Source organism: Oryctolagus cuniculus, chromosome 16 (genome assembly GCF_964237555.1).
Source record: "Oryctolagus cuniculus chromosome 16, mOryCun1.1, whole genome shotgun sequence".
Classification (NCBI taxonomy): domain Eukaryota; kingdom Metazoa; phylum Chordata; class Mammalia; order Lagomorpha; family Leporidae; genus Oryctolagus; species Oryctolagus cuniculus.
In genome coordinates, this window is record NC_091447.1 from 67581591 (window position 1) to 67605540 (window position 23950).

General features: G+C 39.8%; 1 protein-coding gene across 7 annotated transcripts in view; it reads left to right on the forward strand.

The window, feature by feature from the left end:
• Window positions 1–19126, forward strand: part of LOC100349201 (zinc finger protein 26) — a 34757-nt gene extending 15631 nt beyond the window's left edge. For 3 of the 7 annotated variants that reach the window (XM_051838035.2, XM_017338773.3, XM_051838036.2), the window contains 6 exons: window positions 6418–6567; window positions 7022–7110; window positions 13780–13906; window positions 15342–15425; window positions 16107–16189; window positions 16622–19126. In XM_051838035.2, the coding sequence (XP_051693995.1) occupies window positions 6543–6567; window positions 7022–7110; window positions 13780–13906; window positions 15342–15425; window positions 16107–16189; window positions 16622–18397 (2184 nt within the window). In that variant the 5' untranslated portion in view covers window positions 6418–6542 and the 3' untranslated portion in view covers window positions 18398–19126. Of the gene's footprint in view, window positions 1–6415; window positions 6568–7021; window positions 7111–13724; window positions 13907–15341; window positions 15426–16106; window positions 16190–16621 lie in introns of those variants that run through there. The other 4 variants (XM_070059176.1, XM_070059179.1, XM_070059177.1 and 1 more) reach the window with 2 other exon arrangements.
• The last annotated feature ends 4824 nt before the right edge of the window (window positions 19127–23950 follow it).

Consider the following 23950-nt stretch of genomic DNA (forward strand, 5'->3'; position numbering starts at 1 on the left):
GGTGCTTTTCCTGGTCTCCCATGGGGTGCAGGGCCCAAGCACCTGGGCCATCCTCCACTGCACTCCCTGGCCATAGCAGAGAGCTGGCCTGGAAGAGGGGCAACCGGGACAGAATCTGGCGCCCCAACCAGGACTAGAACCCGGTGTGCCGGTGCCGCTAGGTGGAGGATTAGCCTAGTGAGCTGTGGCGCCGGCCAATTGGCACTCTTATTTATGACGTCAGCAATCACCCGAGACTCTTGCTATGAGCTGTCTAGGCTATGGAAGCCCCTTGAGTTCACCGACTCTGAACTTGTTTAGTCAAGGCCATATCACAGTGGAGGTTCCTTCCTCCCTTCAGAGAAAGGCGTCTCTCTCCTTGATGGCCTGTTCCTTCTACTGGGGTCTTGTTCACCAGGATCTTTCATTTAGATTGTTTTTTGCCATTGTGTCATGGCTTTCCATGCCTGTGAGACTCTCATGGACCTTTTAGCCAGATCTGAATGTCCCAAGGCCTAAACCTGTTTTTGTAAATGATTTTATTGCAGCACAGCTGTATTCATTTGTTACCATTGTGAGTGTATGTGTGTGTGTGTCTTTCTTTGTGTCTGCTTACACACTATAAGGGCATAGTTGAATATTTACAAGAGACCCTCTGGCCCAAAGAGGCTAACTTTTCTTCACTTTTTCTTTAAGATTTATTTATTTGAAAGGCAGAGTTACAGAGAGAGAGGGGGAGACAGAGAGAGAGGTCTTCCATCTACTGGTTCACTCTCCCAAGTAGCGAAAGCCAGGAGCCAGGAGCTTTTTTTTTTTTTTAACTTTTATTTAATGAATATAAATTTCCAAAGTACAGCTTATGGATTACAATGGCTCCCCCCCATAACTTCCCTCCCAGCCGCAACCCTCCCCTTTCCTGCTCCCTCTCCCCTTCCATTCACATCAAGATTCATTTTCAATTCTCTTTATATACAGAAGATCAGTTTAGCATATATTAAAGATTTCAACAGTTTGCACCCACATAGAAACACAAAGTACTGTTTGAGTACTAGTTATAGCATTAAATCAGAATGTACAGCACATTAAGGATAGCTATCCTTCATGAGGAGTAAGTGCACAGTGACTCCTGTTGTTGACTTAACAAATTGACACTCTTGTTTATGGCATCAGTAATCACCCTAGGCTCTTGTCATGAGTTGTCAAGGCTATGAAAGCATTTTGAGTTCACTGACTCTGATCATATTTAGACAAGGTAGTAGTCAAAGTGGAAGTTCTCCCTTCAGAGAAAGGTACCTCCTTCTTTGATGACCTGTTCTTTTCACTGGGATCTCACTCGTGGAGATCTTTCATTTAGGTCATTTTTTTTTGCCAGAGTGTCTTGGCTTTCCATGCCTGAAATACTCTCATGGGCTTTTCAGCCAGATCCAAATGCCTTAAGGGCTGATTCTGAGGCCAGAGTGCTGTTTAAGACATCTGCCATTCTATGAGTCTGCTGTGTATCTCGCTTCCCATGTTGGATCATTCTCTCCCTTTTTGATTCTATCAGCTAGTATTTGCAGACACTAGTCTTGTTTATGTGCTCCCTTTGGCTCTTAGTCCTATCATTATGATCAATTGTGAACAGAAATTGATCACTTGGACTAGTGAGATGGCATTGGTACATGCCACCTTGATGGGATTGAATTGGAATCCCCTGGTATGTTTCTAACTCTGCCTTTTGGGGTTAGTCAGCTTGAGCATGTCCTGAATTGCACATCTCTTCCCTCTTTTATTCCCACTCTTATATTTGACAGCGATCACTTTTCAGTTAAGTTTCAACACTTAAGAATAACTTTGTATTGATTACAGTATTCAACCAAAAGTTTTAAGTAGAACAAACAAACAAAAAATACTAAGAGGGATAACGTATTAAGTTGTTCATCAACAGTCAGGGCAAGGGCTGATCAAGTCACCGTTTCTCATAGTGTTCATTTCACTTTAACAGGTTTCCTTTTTGGTAGGAGCCAGGAGCTTTATCTGGGTCTCCCATGTGGGTATCAGGGGCCCAACCACTTGGGCTTTCTGCTGCTACTCTTCCCAGGCCATTAGCAGGGAGCTGCATCAGAAATGAAGCAGCCAGAACACTAACCAGCACTATATCGGATTCCAGCATCACTGGTGGTAGCTTTACCCACTATATCACAGCAGCAGCCCCAGAGCCTAGCTTTTACTGTTTATTCTTTTAGAATATACTTACTGATCCCTGTTCTAGTAGATTGCTTATCTGTCATTTCTAGGGTCACCTGTATTCATTTTGCCACCACCTATGGTCTCTGCGAGCCAGAACATTCTGAATACTAGTATGTTCTATCTGCCTTTGACAGTTGATGTTGCCTTATTATGTTTCATCATTAAATGCAACCCTTCATACCTGTTTATCTGGATGCTTATCATCCTTATTGTTCAGGGAACTTGTCTTGATGGCTTCCCCTACAGTCAAAACTGCTGTGTGTAGAATAACCACAGAACTTTACTCTCCTCACTTAACTCTCTTGATTGCTTTTTGAAGAGAGTGGCTCTTGGGCCTCTCCATAGGTTGGGAAAAAGAGGCTGTATAGAAGACATGTGATGATTCCAGTATGATATTCTAATGTCTCTAGATTCCCTCATTCACATTAGCCAGGAAAGCTCAGGTGTATCAACCCCATTAACTGTAGGTATCTACTGAGTCCAGTTTTCTTTCAGTCATCCAACTAATTTAGCTGTCAGCCCAGGTCCATTAGTTTATGAAATACATAATGGTTAAGAAAATTCCCCTCTATCGATGAATTTGGCTCTATCTAGTGCTGTATGTTATATTCTGCCATCCTTGGTCTACCTTGGAATCCCTTGTCTTACATGTTGTCTGAGTTTCTTCTGATACATGACATGTAAAAATTATTTTGTAATGTGAGCTTTTTCTTTTGTGTTCTGTTATATCCGTACGACAGATTTCTGTCTCAGACGTCTTTTTTTAAAGAGGGACATTTCTTTCTTTCTTTTTTCCTTCCTTCCTTCCTTCCTTTTTTTTTTTTTTAAAGAGTTTATTTATTTGAGAGGCAGAATTACAGACAGGGAGAGACAAAAAGGTCTTCCATCTGCTGGTTCACTCCCGAAATGGCTGTAACTGCTGGGGCTGGGCCGATTCAGAGCCAGGGACGACGACTTGGTGTGGGGGCCCAAGCACTTCAGCCATCATCCCCTACTTTTCCAGGCCATAAGCAGAGAGCTGGATTGGAAGTGGAGCAGCCAGGACACCAACCAGCACCTGTATGGGATGCTGGCACTACAGGTGGAGGCTTAACATACTACACCACAGCACTGGCCCCTCCAAATATACTTTTTAAATGAGCCAGGCATCAATTTCCAGAGTCTTTTATATTTTGGAGAGTGCTAGCTACCACAGGCGATCAGAACTTAGGGACAGAATTATTTGAATTCAAGTAGCAGGTTTTTTTTTTTTTTTTGTCCATGTTTTCTTTAAAAGAATATTTTAAAAAAAGATTTATTTATTTGAAAGTCAGAGTTAAACAGAGAGAGAAGGAGAGGCAGAGATAGAAAGAGGTCTTCCCGGAAATTTATATATACTAAAAAAAAAAAAAAAAAAAAAAAAAAGAGGTTTTCCATCCACTGGTTCATTCCCCAGATTGGCCGCAATGGCTGGAGCTGCACCGATCCTAAGCCAAGAGCCAGGAGCCAGGAGCTTCCTCCGGGTCTCCCACATGGGTGAAGGGGCCCAAGGACTTGAGCCATCTTCTACTGCTTTCCCAGGCCATACAGAGAGTTGGATAGGAAGTAGAGCAGCTGAGACTCGAACCAGTGCCCATATGGTATGCCAACACTGCAGATGGTGGTTTTACCCTCTACGCCACAGCGCCAGCCCCTAATTTTTTTTTTAACTTGTGTAATGGGAACAGATTTCATCTATTTCATATATACAGTTTTAAGAGCATGATACTTCCCACTGCACCCTCCCTTGCTCCCACCTTCCCTCCTCCCTTTCTGATTTTTCTTTTAATTTTTTTTTTTTTTCCTACGGGATTTCAAAGACAAAAGATTTCAAAGACAGTTTATTTTCAGTATGATCAGTCATGAAATTTACTCTGAAAAACATATTTTTCTTTTAATTTTTATAATGGCATACTTTTTTATTTAATAAATATAAATTTACAGAGTACAACTTTTGAATTATAGTGGCTTTTTCCCCCATAACCTCCCTCCTGCCCGTGACCGTCACATCCCCCACTCCCTTTCCCATCCCATTCTTCATCAGGATTCATTTTCAATTATCTTTATGTACAGAAGATCAACTTAGAATACCCTAAGTAAAGATTTCAACAGACTGCACCCACACAGACACACAAAGTATAGAGTACTGTTCGAGTAGTAGTTTTACCATTAATTCTCATAGTACAACACATTAAGGACAGAGGTCCTACATGGGGAGCAGGTGCACAGTGACTCCCGTTGTTGATTTAACAATTGACACTCTTATTTATAATGTTAGTAATCACCCAAGGCTCTTGTCATGAGCTGCCAAGGCTATGGAAGCCTCTTGAGTTCACCAACTCTGATCTTATTTAGACAAGGCCATATCAAAGTGGAAGTTTCTTCCTCCCTTCAGAGAAAGGTACTGCCTTCTCCGATGGCCCGTTCTTTCTGCTGGGATCTCACTCACAGAGATCTTTCATTTAGGTGTGTGTGTGTGTGTTTGTTTGTTTGTTTGCCACAGTGTCTTGGCTTTTCGTGCCTGTGAAACTCTCATGGGCTTTTTAGCCAGATCCAAATGCCTTAAGGGCTGATTCTGAGGCCAGAGTGCTTTTTAGGACATCTGATAATGGCATACTTGGAATTTCATTTATAATCATGAGCTTAATCCTCTGCTAAATAAAGAATTCAACAAATAGTAAATAGGAAAACTGCTGTTCCTCAAGAGTATAGACATGTTATAAATAAATAATAATCAAACCTCAAAATGTAAATTTTGCTCATGTGCATTTTTTTCCCTGTACTTTGCACATTAGTTACCACAAATCAGGGAAATATATATTTGTCTTTTGAGACTGGCTTATTTCACTAAGCATAATGGTCTCTAGTTATATTCATTTCATTGTGAAAGACAAGATTGCATTTTTTTTTTACAGCTGAGTAGTATTCCATCTTGATATATACCGCAATATCTTTATCAGTTCATCAGTTAATGAACATCTGGGTTGATTCCATATCTTAGCTATTGTGAGTTGAGCTACTATAAACATGGGGTTATAGCAAAATTTTTTAAATACTTATTTAAATTTCCTTTGGGTAAATTCCCAAGAGTGGAGTGGCTGGGTCATGTGGAGATCTATTTTCAGATTTCTGAGGTATCTCCATACTGTCTTCCATAATGGTTATGCTAGTTTACATTCCCACCAATGGTATTAGGGTACCTTCCCCCCCCATATTTATTATTTTTGATTTTGGGATGATAGCCATTCTAACTGGGATGAGGTGAAACCTTGTTGTGGTTTTTATTTGCATTTCCCTGATGGCTAGTGATCCTGAGCAACTTTTCATGTGTCTGTTGACCATTTGTATTTCATCCTTTGAAAATTGCTTGTTCATATCCTTAGCCCATTTCTTAGCTGGATTGTTTGTTTCGTTGTTGTTGAGTTTCTTGAGCTCCTTATATATTCTGGACATTAATCATTTATCGGATCTGTAGTTTGCAAATATTTTCTTTGATTCTGTCGATTGCCTCTTTGTTGAGTGTTTCCTTTTCTATGCAGTAGCTTCTTAGCTTGATGTAATCCCACTTGTCTTTGCCTTTATTACCTGTGCTTCTGGGGTCTTTGAGCAATAACTTATGTTTTTTTTTTTTTTTTCTATAAGACTTATTTATTTATTTGAAAGGTAGAGTTACAGACAGAGAGGTCTTCCAACTGCTGGTTCACTCCCCAAATAGCTGCAATGGCCAGGACTGTGCCAAGCTGAAGCCAGGAGCCAGAAGCCTCTTCCAGGTGTCTCACATGGGTGCACATTTTCCCAGGTGCATTAGCAGAGAGCTGGATTGGAAGTGGAGCATCTGGGACTTGAACTGATGCCCTTATGGGATGCCAGCACTGCTGTGCCACAGCGCTGGACCCTGAATCTACATTTTTTTAAGCATTTAGTAATAATGATATTAGCTGTGAAATATTGTTAGGATAATTAAGGAGCTTATATATATATGTATTAAGGGAGCTTGTGTGTATATGTATGTGTTAAGCTCTTAGTGTTGCTTTCAACGTATAGGATGCTGTTCTCAGTAAATGTTAGTTACTAATACTCATGTTACAGAACATGACAATTTGTAGTGACTTTCACATATATCACTAGCAGAGAAGCTAATGTATGGTGTTCAGTGACTGATAATTAATGTTTGTTTATTCATCTCAACAGGAATCCAAATAACCCTATGTACGAGAAACAGAGATTACCACTGTCCAGTTAGATTCATAGCCCTGAATTGTCTGTCGTGTCACAAAAGAGAGTGCCCAGGTGTATTTCACCATCAGTCTTACAGGATGGAAGCTGTCAGTTTGTCCCTTGGTAAGTTCTACTGATAGAATTGCTATTTTTCAGAATATTTGTTTTGTTTTCCCCTGCACAGTGTAGATTGCTGTGATCTGGGCCTGGTTCATTCCAGAGATGCCAGAGTTGGCCAGACAGGGTGGTTTTGGAAGTGAACCCCCATTGTCTACATACTTTGGTTATAGGTGCTACATAATTTCACTCGTGTTCTGTCCCCATGGGTAGATAAAGAGATGTTTGTCAAGTCTTAAACTTATTTACCTGTAAAATGAGACTGTTATGGGCAGTAGGTTCATTTCTAGCTCTCAGTGAGGCAGGCTGCAGTGGCATTGTATAGGAGTTCATATGTGTGTTTTTGTGAGTGTGCTGGCTTATATGGAGATTTTGAACTAGGATGGAATGAATTCCAGGTATATGAATGTGGGAATAATGGTAAGTTCTGGGTTCTCATGCCTTCTTTCTTTCCTACCAGGCCTCTTTTCTAGACTCCCAATCAGCCATCATGAAGAAAAGACAGAAGCAAAAAGAACGGTAGCTGACTGCCTGACAAATTGTTATCAGGTATGCAGAAATGTCCTTCTGGGAAATGATGCACTTGTGTAAGCTGGGTAGACATATTTCTTTCTAGGTATATTTGTATTCAGAGCTTCTTGTTTGTTTTTAGATACTTTTTAACAGATACATAGACATTCTACATGTTTACCAGGTACATGTGATATCTCAATACATATATATGTTATGTCCAATTAGGGAAAATATATCTGTCCTATACCTAACATACCTGTCTCACTTTTAAAATTTAATTATGATGAAAAAATTCAGACTCCTATCTTCTGGTTGTTTTCTTTTTAATAGAGAAATATACAGTACATTAACATTAACTCCATAACTTCTTATTCCTATCTTTAACCATAGCTTAGTACCCATCAATCAACTGTTCTTCCCTCCTCAGCCTCTGGTAACCACCGTTACACTTTTAGCTTCTAGAGTAGGGATCACCTTTCTTTCTTTTCTTTTTTTTTTTTTTTTAGTACTCCACAAAGGAGTGACAGCCTGTGATACTTCTCTTTCTGTGCTGGACTTATTCCACTTTACATAATGAACTCTGGTTCCATTCATGTGGTTGCACATTACAAGATTTTTATCCATTTTTGTGACCGAGTAGTATTCCATTGTTCTGTGTACCACATTTTCTTTATACATATCAGTGGATGGACACTTAGATTGTTTCCATTTTTTGACTGTTGTGAATAGTGCTGCAATAAACATGAGAGTGCAGATACCTCTTTGACATATTGATTTAATTTCTCTAGGTTGTCTGCCTAGTAGTGGGAGTGCTGGATCTTGTGGAAGTTCTATTTCTAGTTCTTTTGAGAACCCTTTAGACTGTTCTCCACAATGGCTATGCTAATTTACATTCCCACCAACATTGTGCAAGGGTTCACTTTTCTTCACATCCTTACTTATACTTGTTATCTTTTAGTCTTTTTGATAATGGCTAATTGAGCTGGAGTGAGATGATTCCTCATTGTGGTTTTAATTTGCATTTGCCTGATGATTAGTAATCTTGAGCATTATTTCATGGACCTGTTGGCCATTTGTATTTCTTCCTTTGAGAAATGTGTGCTTGGATCTGCTGGCTATTTTGTGATTGGATTATTTTGGACGTTTTTGCTGCTGAGTTTGGTTCCTTATATATTACGTTTATTGACTCTTGTCAGATATATAACTTGCAAGTATTTTCTCCTATTCTGTAAATTGTCTCTCCACTCTGTGATTGTTTCCTTTGCCGTGCAGAGGCTGCTTAGTTTGATGAAATCATATTTTATTTTTGCTTTTGTTTCTTATGCTTTTGGATTCTGGTCCTTGTCAATTCCAGTGTCCTGAAGCATTTTCATATCTTATATGTAGCTTCAAAGTTTCATATCTTCTATGTAGGCTTTTAATCTGTTTTGAGTTGATTTTCATATAGTGAGAGAGAGAGGTCTTGTTTCATTCTTCTGCATGTGGATATCCACTTTTCCCAGCCCCAATTACTGAAAAGATTATCTTTTTTTCCAGTGTGTTTTCTTAGCACCTTTGTCGAAGATCAGTTCACAGTAAATGCATGGATTTACTTTTAGTGCTCTATTCTGTTCCACTGGTCTTTGTGTCTGTCTTAATGCCAATACCATGGTGTTTTAATTACTGTAGCTTTGAATATTTTAAAACCAAGGAATGTAATGCCTCTTGTTTTGCTCTTTTAGCTCAAGGTTGCTTTAGCTATTTGGAGTCTTTTGTGGTTCTGTACAAATTTTAGTAGTGTTTTTTTCTAGTTCTGTGAAAAATACCACTGGTATTTTGCTGGAGATGACACTGAATCTGTAAATTGCTTTGAGTGGTATGGACATTTTAACAATCCGTGAAAACCAAGATTCAATCCAGGTCTCCTATGTGGTGGCAGGGGCCTAACTATCTGAGCCATCATCCACTGCCTCCCAGGGTGTGCATTATCAGGAAGCTGGATACAAACTGCAGTAGCCAGGATTCAAACCAGGCACTCTGTATGGGGTGCATGCATTCTAACCTATAACGTAACTGCTTCACCAAACACCTGCCCATACAGGATTTATCAATTCTGTCTTTTCAAAGAACCTGCTGTACATTTCATTGATCTTGTTTGTATTGTTTTTTAGTTTTAGTCATTTATTTGTGCTCTGAGTTTTACTACTTCTACTGTTTTTATGTTTGATTTGGTTCTGTTTTATTTCTTTAGTTACTTTTAGTTACTTTAGTTGGAATGATAAGTTGTTTATTTGAGATCTTTCTGCTTTTTTAATGTAAACATTGATCTATGTAAACTTCTCTCTCGCTGTATCCATAGGTTTTGGTATGTTTTGCCATTTCTATTCATTTCAAGAAATTTTGGCCAGCGCTGCTGCTCAATAGGCTAATCCTCCACCTAGTGGTGCCCGCACACCGGGTTCTAGTCCAGGTCGGGGCGCCAGATTCTGTCCCGGTTGCCTCTCTTCCAGGCCAGCTCTCTGCTGTGGCCCGGGAAGGCAGTAGAGGATGGCCCAAGTGCTTGGGCCCTGCACCCCATGAGAGACCAGGATAAGCACCTGGCTCCTGCCTTCGGATCAGCGTGGTGTGCCGGCCTCAGTGCGCCAGCTGTGGTGGCCATTGGAGGGTGAACCAACGGCAAAAGGAAGATCTTTCTCTCTCTCTCTCTCACTATCCACTCTGCCTGTCAAAAAAAAAAAAAAAAAAAAAAAAAAAAAATTTAAAATTTCATCCTCAATCCTTCCTTTATCCATTGGTTGATTAGGAGCAAGTAAGTAGGTTTTTTCTCAGTATAGGTTTCTAGTTTTATTGCATTGTGGTCAGCTACTCAATATCTCAATATGATTTCTGTGTTTTTTTTTTTTTTTTTTTTTTTTAATTTGTTGAGCTTTGTGACATACTATAGGTTCTATCCTGGAGAATGTTAGAAGGAATGTTCTGATGTCTGTTAAGTCCATTTGATGCAAAATACAATTAAATTCTGCTGTTTCTTTGCTGATTTTTTTTTTTAGTGCTTTCTGAATTTTTCTGTATAGTTACTCTTAGTGGTGAGTTTTTACCTTCTGATATGTCTTCTTTTTTTTTTTTTTTTTAAAGATTATTTATTTGAAAGTCAGAGTTAACACAGAGAGAGAAGGAGAGGCAGAGAGAGAGAGGTCTTCTATCCACTGATTCACTGCCAAATTGGTCACAACAGCTGGAGCTGCACCAAACCAGGAGCCAGGAGGGTCTCCTACGTGGATGCAGGGGCCCAAGGACTTAGGGGCCATCTTCTACTTCTTTCCCAGGCCATAGCAAAGAGCTGGATCGCAAGTGGAGCAGCCAGGACTTGAACCAGCACTTATATGGGATGCTGGCACTGCAGGTGGTGGCTTTACCCGCTATGCCACAGTGCCAACCCCCTGATATATCTTCTTGTTAGCATATCTGTGTTTTAGTTTGAAGAACTTCTTTATCATTTCTTGTAAGACACATCTGGTGTTGATAAATTCGCTTAATGTTTTTCTCAGAATGTCTTTGTCCTTTATTTCTAAAGAAGGGCTTTGCTGAGTACAATATTTTTGCCTGGTAGGTTTTTTTTTCTTTTTCCTTCAGTACTGTTAAAGTCTCACCCCATTCCTTTCTGGCTGGTAAAGTTTGTTTTTCTTTTTCTTTTTAAGGTTTTATTATTTATTTGAGAGTTAATGTTACAGACAGAGAGAGGGATAGACATAGAGCAAGGTCTTCATCCACTGGTTCACTCCCCAGATGGCCGCAACAGCTGGAGCTGGGCCAATGCCAATGCAAAGTCAGGAACTAGGAGCTTCTTCCGGGTCTCCCAGTGGGTACAGGGGCCCAAACACTTGGACCATCTTTTGCCGCTTTCCCAGGCCATGAGCAGAGAGCTGCATTGGAAGAGGAGCAGCCAGGACATGCACTGGCACCCATGTGGGCTGCCTGTACCATGACAGAGGTTTAGCCTACTATACCAAAATGCTGGCCTCTTCTTTATTAAAGGTTTTTATTTATTTATTTGAAAGGCAGAGTGACACACACACATACAGAGTGCTCCCACTTGCTGGTTCACTCCCCAAATCACTGCAATGGCCAGGTCTGGGCCAGGCTGAAGCCAGGAGCCTGGAACTCTGTCCAGGTCTCCCATGTGGATGGCAGGGGCCCAAGTACTTGGGTCATACACTGTTTCCCAGGCACATTAGCAGGGAACCATATTGGAAAAGAGCAGCTGGTACTTGAACTGATATTCCTATGTGCTACAGCGTTGTAGACAGTGGCTGTACCATACTCCTGGCCCCTGGCTGGTAGTTTCTGCTAAGAAATCTAATCAGGCAAATTGGAACCCTTGTTTTTGTCCCCTTGTAATTTTGAGAATCTTCTCTTTGTCCTTAACCTTGGAGAGCTTAATTATAGTATGCCTTGGGGTAGACCTGGTTGGCTTGGATCTGACTAGTGACCTTTGACCTTTCTGTACTTGGATAGTTAAAGTTTTCTCTAGGTTTGTAAGTTTTCTGTTATTATCTCACTGAATATGTTTTCTACCTCTCTGATATTCTCAAATCCCTCTTGAACCCCAATAATTCGGATATTTGCTATCTTCATGCTATCTCAAAGTGTTCTTATAAGCTTTGTTCGTTTCTCTTGATTCTTTTTTCTTTGTGTATTTTCAAATATTATATCTTTGTGCTCATTGATTGTCATCTTTTGTTTGATCCATTGTCTGCACTTTGAAGGATTAGTTACAGTAATCTGACTTCACTTGTGGCTCTCCTTCCAGAAAAATCCAAGCAGCCTGTTAGCTGAGCCTATGGACACTTTTACTGTTTCAGCACTAGATGGTGCCCTAAGCTGACGTTTGTTTGCTAGAGGTCCACACTATTGATGTTTTCAGTTTTGGTCTTCAAGTTCAGATTTGTTTCAAATCTGTAGTTGTTATGTTATTCAGAATGAACTTGAGGAAGACTTTAAAAGCTGTATAGTCTTCTCCTACAGCAGGTGGGAAACATATGGCCTGTGGGCTGTAGAAGGCTTCTGAAGTCATTTGGTCTGGGCTTGCCAAGGCAACCATAGGTGGGACTCAAAATTAAGTAAATCTATAAGAGGCTAATTTTTAAGTTGATAAGTTTGTATAGCCCATGATTGATGTTATAAATATTCAGATGACCCCTGGCAGAAAAAAGTTTCCCCACCCCTGCCCTACAGGTCTCTTCCTTGGCTTGGATAGACCCAGACACCTAGTCCTGTGACCATCAACACTGTGGTGCTAGATCACACCCAGAGCACACAGCCTACTGAGACCGGTGCAGCCCACCATTCTGTGGTCTGTTGCTGAGGCAGACTGGCTTGCCCAGTGCCACTCCTGCCAACCACTGGTGATGGCTAGTGTATAAGACTGTGATAAACTAGGGCTGCAGCACTCCACTTGGCACTGAAGCAGGTCCAGAGGCCCTGTTGACAAACACTGACTGTTGGGTCTTAGCAGCCTGGCACTGAGTGCCAAGCAGTCCTGTGGTTCCTTGCTGTCTGCCCCAGGTTGGAGGAGAGGTGATCAAGGCGGCCTGTAGCTGCACATGCGGCACTAGTTGCATCACTCCTGGGTCTCACAGTCCACTGGGCCATACAGAGTCTCAGAGGTGCACTCCAGGTCCAGTTGAGGCTGTGGTGATCCACACGTGAAAATGTTCTACGAGAGGACAGTTCTCCTCCTGATAGTGGGGCAAGTCTGGAGGCTCTGTCTCTGAGTACTGGCCTAGTGGGTTTTATCAGATACAGTGGACTTAGATCTGAGTTCTAAGGTAAGGTCCTAAGCTCTCTTTCCTACCCTATTCCATAGCAACTGAAGTCTTGCCATGCCTTCTGCCAGAGATTGGGGGAGGACTGATGGAGGCAGTTCCTGGCCATGTGACTATGGAAAATCCAAATACTAAGTCTATAGGTATTAGCCTCAGAGCAGGAGCTATGGGGCTTTTTCCGACTCTGAGCTTTATCATGATGGGCCTGGCACTGAGATTCTAAGGGTAAGGTAAATGACTAAGGACTGGACTTAATTCCTTCTTCCTCCCCAAAGTAGGAGGTATCTTCTTCCATGCTGTGCCATGTGGTACTAGGGGATTACACTGGCAGCTCTTCCCTCCCTTCTGTTTTCATCATGACTTTTATTATTTTACTAAATCCAGGCACTGTGGTCTCTCACCTGGGTTCTGTAGCTCTTGTGAGGGTGATGTGGTGCTTGAATAGTTGTTCAAGTTGGTATCTGTGGGGAGATGTTCATTGTCAACTTACTTAGCTGCCATCTTGCTCAACTTCCTCCAGAACTTTTTTTAAAAGGTAAGTAAAACCTCACTGAAGGGACTGCATCCATAGTTGAATTTCTCCAGGGTGTGGAGCCTCTCATATTGTTGAAGGATGACCCTGAAAATCACCCCAGTATTTTAAGTAATTATGAAATAATCTTGACCCTCATGATGCCAAGTACATGTTTCCTATTTTACTGAGTGCCCTGACACATAAAGTTTACTAAAGCCATCAAAGCCATATATGAATGGGTGCAGATAGAGAAAGGAGTCTGTAGGACCACTGAACCTGGAGTAGACAGCAGGAGGCCTAAAATTATTGGGTCCCATGTCCTCATTCTCCAGTGAACATTGGTTGAGATGTTATCAGACTGAAGCCCACATCTATGTCATGGTGTAGGACCTGGTGACCTTTGATGATGTGGCTGTGAACTTCACCCAGGAGGAATGGAATTCACTGAACTCAACTCAGAGAGACCTATACAGAGAGGTGATGCTGGAGAACTATGAGAACTTGGCTGCAGTAGGTAAGGCTGTCGTCATTCCTGGTAGCCTTCTACGAAATGGATATGTGAAGGCACTAGAAGCAGTTCATAGAAAAATGGAATTTAACAATAACCTTATTTGGATTAAAAAGTTGAAATCCCTGCTTATTTTTTTCACAATATGCATTTTGCAGGAACCTCTTGAAGACTCCTGTATGCATGAATTTCATATTTTTTTTGCATTGAAATTTGTTTTAATTCCATTTTCTGTTAACATTTTGAAGTAATCTTGTATGTTATATTCTTACTGTGCCCCAGTATCATGATGTCATTTATCACTGGAGTGATAAATAACAGAGGTAGAGTCCTATACTAACATGTTTTAATCTCCTCTGGTAGTTTTCAAGATGTCATCCTAACATCAGTAACATCACTGTTACTCTTCAAAATGTCCATTTTCAGTCTTTGCCCTGACATCCTGAATCAGAAACTCCTCTTTTGCGGCCCTATGTTTTAGTGATTCCTCCACATGATTCTGATACACTAAGAATCACTGGCATAGTTATTTTTTCTAAATGTGTTTCACTTAACTTTCTATTTAATTAAAATTTTAGCACTTTTTAGTCATGTAAATATACATCAGCTTGGGTTTCAAGGATCGGAGATCAGTGTCCTCAAGACACAGAAACGGGATGTTTGTATCCTGATCTCTTTAGCCTTCATTTTGCTGCTTCCATTAGAACTGAAATTTCTTTTAAATAATTTTCATTTTATTGAAAAACAGAGATCTTCTGTCTGCTGCTCCCCAGATGCCTACAACAGCCAGAGCTATGCCAGGCTGAAGCCAGGAGCCCAGAACTTGATTTAGTTCTTCCATGTGGGTGGCAGAGATCCACATTCTTGCGTCATCACCTGTTACTTCCCAGGGTGCACGTTAGCAGGAAGCTGGAATTGAAAGTGGAACCAGGACTCAAACCAGGCACTCTGATATGGGATTCCAGTTGGCATCTTTAACTACTGGGCCAAGCATTCACCATGATGTCTGAATCATGGTATGGTTTATCATTTCTTGCTTGAGCCTCTTCTATTAATGTATCTTTTTTTTTTTTAAGATTTATTTTATTTATTTGAAAGAGTTACAGAGAGAGGTAGAGACAGAGAGAGAGAGAGGTAGAGACAGAGAGAGAGAGAGAGAGAGAGAGAGAGAGAGAGGTCTCCCATCTGCTGGTTCACTCCCCAATTGGCTGCAACAGCCGGAGCTGCACCCATCCAAAGCCAGGAGCCAGGAGCTTCTTCTGGATCTTCCATGTGGGTGCAGGGGCCCATGCTATCCCAGGCCACAGCAGAGAGTGGATCAGAAGAGGAGCAGCCAGGACTAGAACCAGCGCCCATATGGGATACTGGTGCTTCAGGCCAGGGCTTTAACCTGCTGCACCATAGCACCGGCCCCTATTAATGTATCTTTACTTGTATACAGGATGTCAGCTTATTAAACCCAGCGTGATCTCTTGTTTGGAGGAAGAAAAAGAGTTGAGGACAGTGGAGAGAGCTGTTCTTCAAGGTTAGTATTTGTGAATAATATCCCTCATCAATTAAAAGTTCAGTATGCTTGAATTTTAATGGGGAAGCTTTTAAAAATATTCTGTCAGAATACTCCTCCTACTCTTCCTCCTCCCTTCCTCCCCTCTCCTTTTCCCCTTCCTTCCCTTTTCCTTTCCTTCTTTCTCCCTTCCTTTCTCTTTCTCTTTCTCTCCCTCTTCCTTTCCCTCTCCCCCTCCCCTTCCCTCTCCTCTTCTTTCCTTCTCTTCCCCTTTTCCTTCTTTTAATAGATTAGACTTTCTCACTTATCTAAAGTGCAAATATAGGGATTTGGGCTAGAGGTAGGAAGATCTCTGCTGTCTCTCATCAGTTCCTTTTGTCTTAATATCTGCCCTTCCTTGAGTTTGTGGTTTTTGTGGATGATCTCAGTTGAGATTTCCCCTTCATTACTTTTCTGATAATACTGTTTCTGTTAACTGGGACATTTTCATTTTCATAATAGATTATCAATAAATTACTAAATTTTGAATGCAGATTCTCATGATTGCCAAATTTTAAACATAGCAACACTGCTCTGATCTATTTTTCTTTGCTTCTAAGCATGTTTAAAATGAAAACAAATACAAATGAACTGTATCATTTTTAACTTATTTAATCTACTATTTTGTTGTGTAAATCATTACATATGTTTTTTTGACTTCAGAATGGAACATACACCTTAACAACAAAGGACCAGCACTTTGGCAAGATATTTTTTGGTCACATACTCCAAATGGGATACAAGTGGTAAGATATACAGCAGATATGCCTTATTTTCCAGAGTGATTGGAAATTTCATGATAGAAATCAGCACAAATGATAAATTTTTGAGTGAAGCAGCATTCACTCATAAGGGAGTCATGCATCTGGAACGATGCTCTGAACCTGGCATGGAGCTTGGTGCTTCAGAGTTCCCCTCAGGACACATTCCCCCAGCTATAACCTGACATTTGGTTTTTAAAGCAATTTCATGAAAGTCTACAGGAATCTTTTCCAAAATTAGTGCAGATGTCACTAATTTCTTTCAAAGTCAAAGAAATCCAGAGGGTAAGAACCATGTGCATTTAATGAAAATAATAGAAATCATCATCATCATTATCATATTTGTTTTCATTATGAGTAAAATTTTTTAATAAGTTTGAAAAATTTTTTAAAATCACCATTTATTTCTGTCAACAGGAAGAAAGTCAAAATGGAGTGGAGCTCTATGAATGTAAGTCAAATAGTGAAGTGTTCAAAGAACACCCAGGCCTTCTGACACACATGAGTGCTCAAAATAGAGGGAACACAGGTACATATGATCAGTATGGAAAAGTCATTTCAACTCTGCACAAGGAACCTGGAGAGAACCTTCCTGTGTTCAGACAGTATGGGAAAGACTTAAGTGTAACCCCAAATACTTACCAGACAGCAAGCTTGCGAGACAAATCCTTTGAATGCAGTGACTATGGACAAGCCTTTATTGATCAGTCATACCTTCAGGCACATGGGAGAACTCAAAATGGTGAAAAACTCTGTGAATGGAAGCAGTGTGGTAGCACTTTGACTTCCTCCGTAAGTCGTCCGGATATACATGTTCAAACACCCACAGGAAAAAAATCCTACGAATGTAAGGAATGTGGAAAAAGTTTCAGATATTCTGCCAACCTTAATATTCATATGCGAACCCATACTGGCGAGAAACCTTATCAGTGTAAGGAATGTGGGAAAGCCTTCTCTAGGTTTTATCCATTAACTCAACATTTAAAAACTCACACTGGAGAGAAGCCGTTTGAATGTAAGGTATGTGGAAAATGCTTTAGAAATTCCTCCTGCCTCAATGATCACTTTCGAGTTCACACTGGACTAAAACCATATAAATGTAAGGACTGTGGCAAAGCTTTCACTGGGCGCTCTGGCCTTAGTAAACACTTACCAACTCATACTGGAGAGAAGCCTTATGAATGTAAGGAATGTGGGAAAGCCTTCACTACGTCCTCAGGCCTTATCAAGCATACACAAACTCACACAGGCGAGAGACCCTTTGAATGTTACCAGTGTGGGAAAGCTTTTGCTTCTTCGTCATCTCTCATTACACATTTGAGAATTCACACTGGAGAGAAGCCCTTTGAGTGTAAAATATGCGGGAAAGCGTTTTCATGTTCTTCTTATCTTCGTATACACATGCGAACTCACACTGGAGAGAGACCCTATGTGTGTAAGGAATGTGGGAGAGCCTTCACGGAGCGCACATGCCTTACCAAGCATTTGCGAACACACACTGGGGAGAACCCCTTTGAATGTAGCATATGTGGGAAAGCATTTGCATGTTCTTCCTACCTTCAGAATCACATGCGAACTCACACCGGAGAGAAACCTTATATATGTAAGGAATGTGGGAAAGCCTTCACTGTTTCCTCACATCTCAGTAAACATACAAGAATTCATACTGGAGAGAAACCTCACAAGTGTAAGGAATGTGGGAAGGCCTTCACTGTGCGCTCAGGCCTTACTAAACATATGCGAACTCACACTGGGGAGAAGCCCTATGATTGCAAGGAGTGTGGGAAAGCCTTCACTACGTCCTCAGGCCTTATTGAACATATAAGAATTCACACAGGAGAGAAACCCTTCGAATGTTACCAGTGTGGGAAAGCCTTTGCTTCTTCCTCCTATCTCATCGCACATTTGAGAATTCACACGGGAGAGAAGCCCTTCGAGTGTAATATGTGTGGGAAAGCGTTCACATGTTCCTCCTACCTTCAGAATCACATGCGAACTCATACTGGAGAGAAACCGTATGTTTGTAAGGAATGTGGGAGAGCCTTCACTGTTTACTCACACCTAAGTAAACATGTAAGAATTCACAGTGGAGAGAAATCCCAGAAATGTAAGGAATGTGGGGAAACTTTCAGTAGTTCTTCTCATCTTACGGAACATACACAAACACACTGGAGGGAAAACCTTTGGAGGTAAGGAATGAAGAAACTTTTAGGAAGTCCTCAGACCTTAGCACATTCAAGTTTGCACTGATAAGAGATGTCCCTCTTCAAAGACCTGAACGAACGAACTCTGACAATGTCGCGTGAATTTTAGGAATATGGGAGAGCTGTTGGAATCTGCTCACATCCAGTGTAAGGGATGCATCCTGAAGCCATACAGTGTCTAAAACATGGAAAGCCTTCACAGTCCTTGGGTTCTTACTAAACATGTGAGATCTTGTAACGGAGAGAAACCCTAATTATGTAAGATGAGGAAAAGTTGTAGTCCTAAATATTTTCATGTTCACTTGGGATCTCATGGTAGAGAAAGATTTCATGAAAGTAAGAAATGTTGGAATATCACCATAAAATTACATTGTCCCTCAGCCTTTAATAAACATAAGGCTATTCGTATTTATTGAGAAACTGCATGTATGGGATGTGAAAATTGCTTCCCTCTTTTCTAAAATGTATGGCTTTTTTGGTTTTATGGATTTTTTTGAACATTTGAAGTTTGAATATTTGAAGAATATTTAAATATTTGTGTATTTTTAAACTTCTCAGTCCTATCTGATTACTACTACAGTCTTAATTTTTCTTTCATCTTTATTGAGGTATGATTGACAACTAAATTTATATTTAAGGTGTACATCCTGGTGGTGATACATGTATGCATTGTGAAATGATTACTCTAGTGAAGCAGATTAAAATACTTCTTACCTGACATAATGACCTTTTATTTTTGGTGTTTTGGAAAATTTTCTTATGTCTTAGAAGATTTTAACTATATAGTATTTTATTAAAGTCATCATGCTGTATAGGTCTCAACTTACTCATCTTTCACTGAAAGTTTCATCAGTATCTCTGTTTTCCCCATCCCACAATCCCTGGAAACCACTATTCTGTTCTGTGCTTCTATGAATTTGAGATTTTTAGATACCACATATTAAGTGTGGCCATACACTATTTGTTTTTTTTTTTTGTCTGGCTTCACATAGCATAATACATCCAGGATCAACCCTGTTGTGACAAATGGCAGAAATTTCTTCTATATTTAAGGCTTAATATTTTATTATACACACACACGCGCGCACACGCGCGCACACACACACACACCATGTTTTCTTTATTCTGTCAAGAGACACTTAGGTTCTACTGTTACCTGAATGGTATTAGTATTGCTCCTTTGGATATAAGGGCACATATATCTAGTCATTTTATTCCTTGGATATATACACAGAATTGTGTCTGCTGGGTCACATGGTTCTATTCTTTGAAGGATTTATTTATTTAATGTATTTATTTTATTTGAGAGGTAGAGTTATAGACAGAGAAGGAGAGACAGAGAAAAAGGTCTTCGATGTACTGGTTCACCCCTCAAATGGCTGCAATGGCCAGAGTTGGGCCAATCTGAAGCCAGGAGATTCTTCCAGGTCTCCCACGTGGGCGCAGGTGTCCAAGTACTTGGACCATTTTCTGCTGCTTTCCCAGGCCATAGTAGAGAGCTGGATCAGAAAAGGAGCAGCCAGGACTGGAACCGGCACCCATAAGGGATGCTGGCACTGCAGGTAGCAGTTTCAACCATTATGCCATGGCACCAACCCCCATTGTTTATTTTTAATTTATTAGGATCCTTTATACTCATTTCCTGATGACTCTGCCCATCTTCATTCCCGCCAGCAGTGTGCAAGCTAACACTTGATTATCTTTTGATGTTTTTGATAAGAGCCATGCAAATGTGATGTCATCATTTTGATTTTCATTTCCTTGATGACAGTGATTTTGAGCATCTACAAATACCTGCTGACCATTTGTATATCTTCTTTGGAAAAATATATATCCAGGTGTTTTTCCCCTTTTAAAATTATTATTTTTGCTATTGGGCTATATGAATTCTTTATATGTTGGATGTTTATCCATAATTGGGTATGTAGTTAAAAATATTTTCTTCTTTTCCATACATTCCTTTTCCAATTTATTGTTTCCTTCACTATCAAAAAAAGTTTTTAGTTTGATATAGTCCTGTTTGTTCTTGCTTACATTGAATTCTTTCAGTGTCAACTCCAAAAATAATGTTATCAAGACCATTGTCAACATACTTTTTCACTGTTTTCTTTTAGGATTTTTATGGTTTTAAAGCCTTAGGTTTTCATCTTTAACCCATTTTGAATTGAGCTTTGTGTATGGTGTGAGGTAGCGATCCAATTGCATTGTTTGAATGTATCTGTCTAGTTTTTTCAATATAATTTATTGAAGAGTATCTTTTACACATTGTGTATTCTTGGCACTTCTGTCAAAATTTTGTTAACAAATATGCATGGTTTTACATGTGGGCTTTCTGATGTGTTCCATTGGTGTGTCTATCTGGTTTTGTGCCAGTATAATATTTATTTGATTGAAATCAGGATGTGTAACACTTACAATTGTGTTTTGCTCAGAATTGTTTTGCCTTTTCTGAGTCTTTTGTGGTTCCATATGCATTTTAGAAGTTTCATAAATAATGTAACAAATGCCATTGATATCTTGAAAGGGATGGCAGTAAGTAGGTTGCTTTGGGTGGTATGGGCATTTTCTCAATATTATTTCATCAATCAAATAGGATAGCATCCCTTGTAATAGTTTCTTATTTAATTTCTTTTTCTGACTTTACCTTCAGTTTATCAATCTTTCATTTCCCCGGTTAAATTTATTCCTAACTATTATATCATTTTTATTCTATTATAAATGGAATGGTTCCCTAATTTTTCACTGCTAGTGTATAGAAACACTACTGATTTTTGTATGTTGACTTGGGCAGTTCCCTGGATTCATCTGTTCCTGTTTTTAAATGGATGATTACAGTTTCTATATTCAAGACCATGTCATCTGCAAAAAAAAAAAAAAAAAATCCACTTTATTTCTTTCTCTTTTGGATGCCTTTTATTTCTTCTTGCTTAGTTGCTTTGGGTAGGACTTGCATGGTGAATAGAAGTGACAAGGATTGGTATTCTTGTCTTGCTCTTGTTAAAGAAAAAACTATAGGTTATCCTTGTTCATTATGCTGTTGGCTGTGGTCTTGTCATATATGGCCATTATTGTGTTATAATACATTCGTTCTATGCATAATATGTTGGGAGCTGGTATCATGAAAGGATGTTGAATTTTGTTGAATGCTTCTTCTGCATTTTTTACCAATGTAATTTTCTCTTCATTTTGTTAATGTGTGTGATATTTATTGATTTGCTTATGTTGAACCATCTTTGTATCCCAGATATAGATCCCACTTGTGTGTGATACTTTTAATTAATTTAAATGTGAATGGGCTAAATTTGCCCATCAACATAGAATGGCTGATTGCCTTTAGAAGAAATGACACATTTGTATGCAGCCTATGAGAGATTTCATCTTTAGGGATGTAAGTAGACTGAAAAGAAGGGATGGAAAAGATGTTTCTTATAAATGAAAACCAAAGAGAATAGGAATACCTATATATGTTTCAGACAAAGGACATGTTTAAGTCAAGAACTATACTAAGAGAAAAGGATATCATGATGAAAAAAATGGTAGCTTCATCAAGAAGAAATAATTGCTGGACATATGTATGCACCTAGTAGCAAAGCACCTGAGTATAGAAGGCAAAAATCAACAGCTCTGAATCAAGAAATAGATAGCTATATAACAATAGTATGGGTCTTCAATATCCCACTTTCAACAGTGGATAGATCATGTAGGCTGAAAATAAAACACTGGACCTGAATAACAGCTTATACCAAATGGACCTTACAGATCTATACAGAACATTCCATTTAAAAGCAACAGAATATACATTCTATTCTATAGCACAGAGAACACTCCAGGATAGATGATATGTAAGACATTATACAAGTTTCACTTTTTCTCACTTGTCCTTTATCTGGACCAGGATTCAGTTCATAATCTCAAGTCCCATTAACTTTGATATTGTGAACATCCACACTACCAATAATTAATGATTGAAAATCAATATATATGTAATTACTGATGCTTGTATTTAATTCAGTGGTCTAATTTTAATGCTTTCCATTTTTGTCATTTTTTAATGGGTCATGTTTTTCCTCATTAAATTCTTAAAGTCTGGGACTTACGTACTTCATTACTTTAAGACTTTTCTGCTTTAAAAGTCTTAATACCTTTGCTTTATCATAAAATGTACATTTTGAACACAGTCATTTCTGTGACCAAGATCCTGGCAGACATTAGCTGAGGGACTTACAGACTGGTGTGAAATCACACAAGTTTAAACTACAGGCCCATAGACCGGTAGACACAGCCTCTAGCAACCACCTGGTAAACAGGTACAACAATGATGAATAGGACTGATTCCTGGACCCAGACGTTGAAAATGGTCCAGGGACACATTGTGACAGATAAAAAATCATTCCACATTCTTTGCAGCTCTTCTCATTGAGGTGTAGCCCATATCTCTCCCTTTATTTCTTGATCAGTCTTTTGACTGGGAGGTGTGTTCAGCCTGGTGGCTAAGATGCTGATTAAGATGTCCTGGAAGGCAGTGGTGGTGTCTTGAATAAGTTATTGGGTTTCTACCACTCATGAGGGGGACCTGGATTCACCCTGAGCTATTGTGGGCATCTGAGGCGTGTGCCAGTGGTAGGGAACTCTCAGTCACTTTGCCTAATAAATGAAAGTTACACATAAACATATGTGTTTTGGAAAACCATTTGACATTGCTACTGAGTTTGAACATAGGTATTCCTTGTTCTACAAAATATGTAGACATCAAGATAAAAGTCCTAGATTGCCCTGAGCTGATTTGAAATACCATTTGGGGAAAAAGCCTGAATTTCCCTGAGCTGAAAAGATAAATGCCCTTCTATAAAGAAAAATGATGGTTTGCTAGTTGTAGTAGCTTCCATTCTTGGCACAAAGTAAATTAACACATATATATATTACCTCACAGTTTCCATGGGCTGGAGTTGTAAGTATGGTTTAGCTTGAGTTATGCTCGGGATCTCCTAAGATGGAAGTCTGTGTTGTCCACTATTCATGCTAATCTGGAGGCTACAATGTTTTAGGGTACGCTTGCAATCTCCATCAGATAGGTGGACGAGCTTATTTCCTGTGGCTGTGGAACACTTGGAAGTTTCTTTTGTTCCAGAGAGCAAAAAGATAGTATATGCTGCTGTTAGCCTTTGACCCTCTCTGAAGAGACTTGTGTAATTTGTTCAGGTGAATCTGTTTACAGAGCTCTCCAGACTATAAATAAACCCGGTGATTTTTCTGGAGATTGCCTTGCTTAAATAACATACAGTCTGAATGGGGACTGGAATTTGCTCTGCCTGCTTTCTTGCCCATAATGTAACAACTACAAGACTCTCGTCCTTTGACCTTTGAAATACTTTTTTGGCTAGAAGGAAGTTGTTTGTCTTGCCAACATTGAAAGGGAAGAGAGTCTTGTGCTGCAGCTCAATAGGCTAATCCTCCGCCTGCGGCGCCAGCACACCGGGTTCTAATCCCGGTCGGGGCACCAGATTCTGTCCCGGTTGATCCTCTTCCAGGCCAGCTCTCTGCT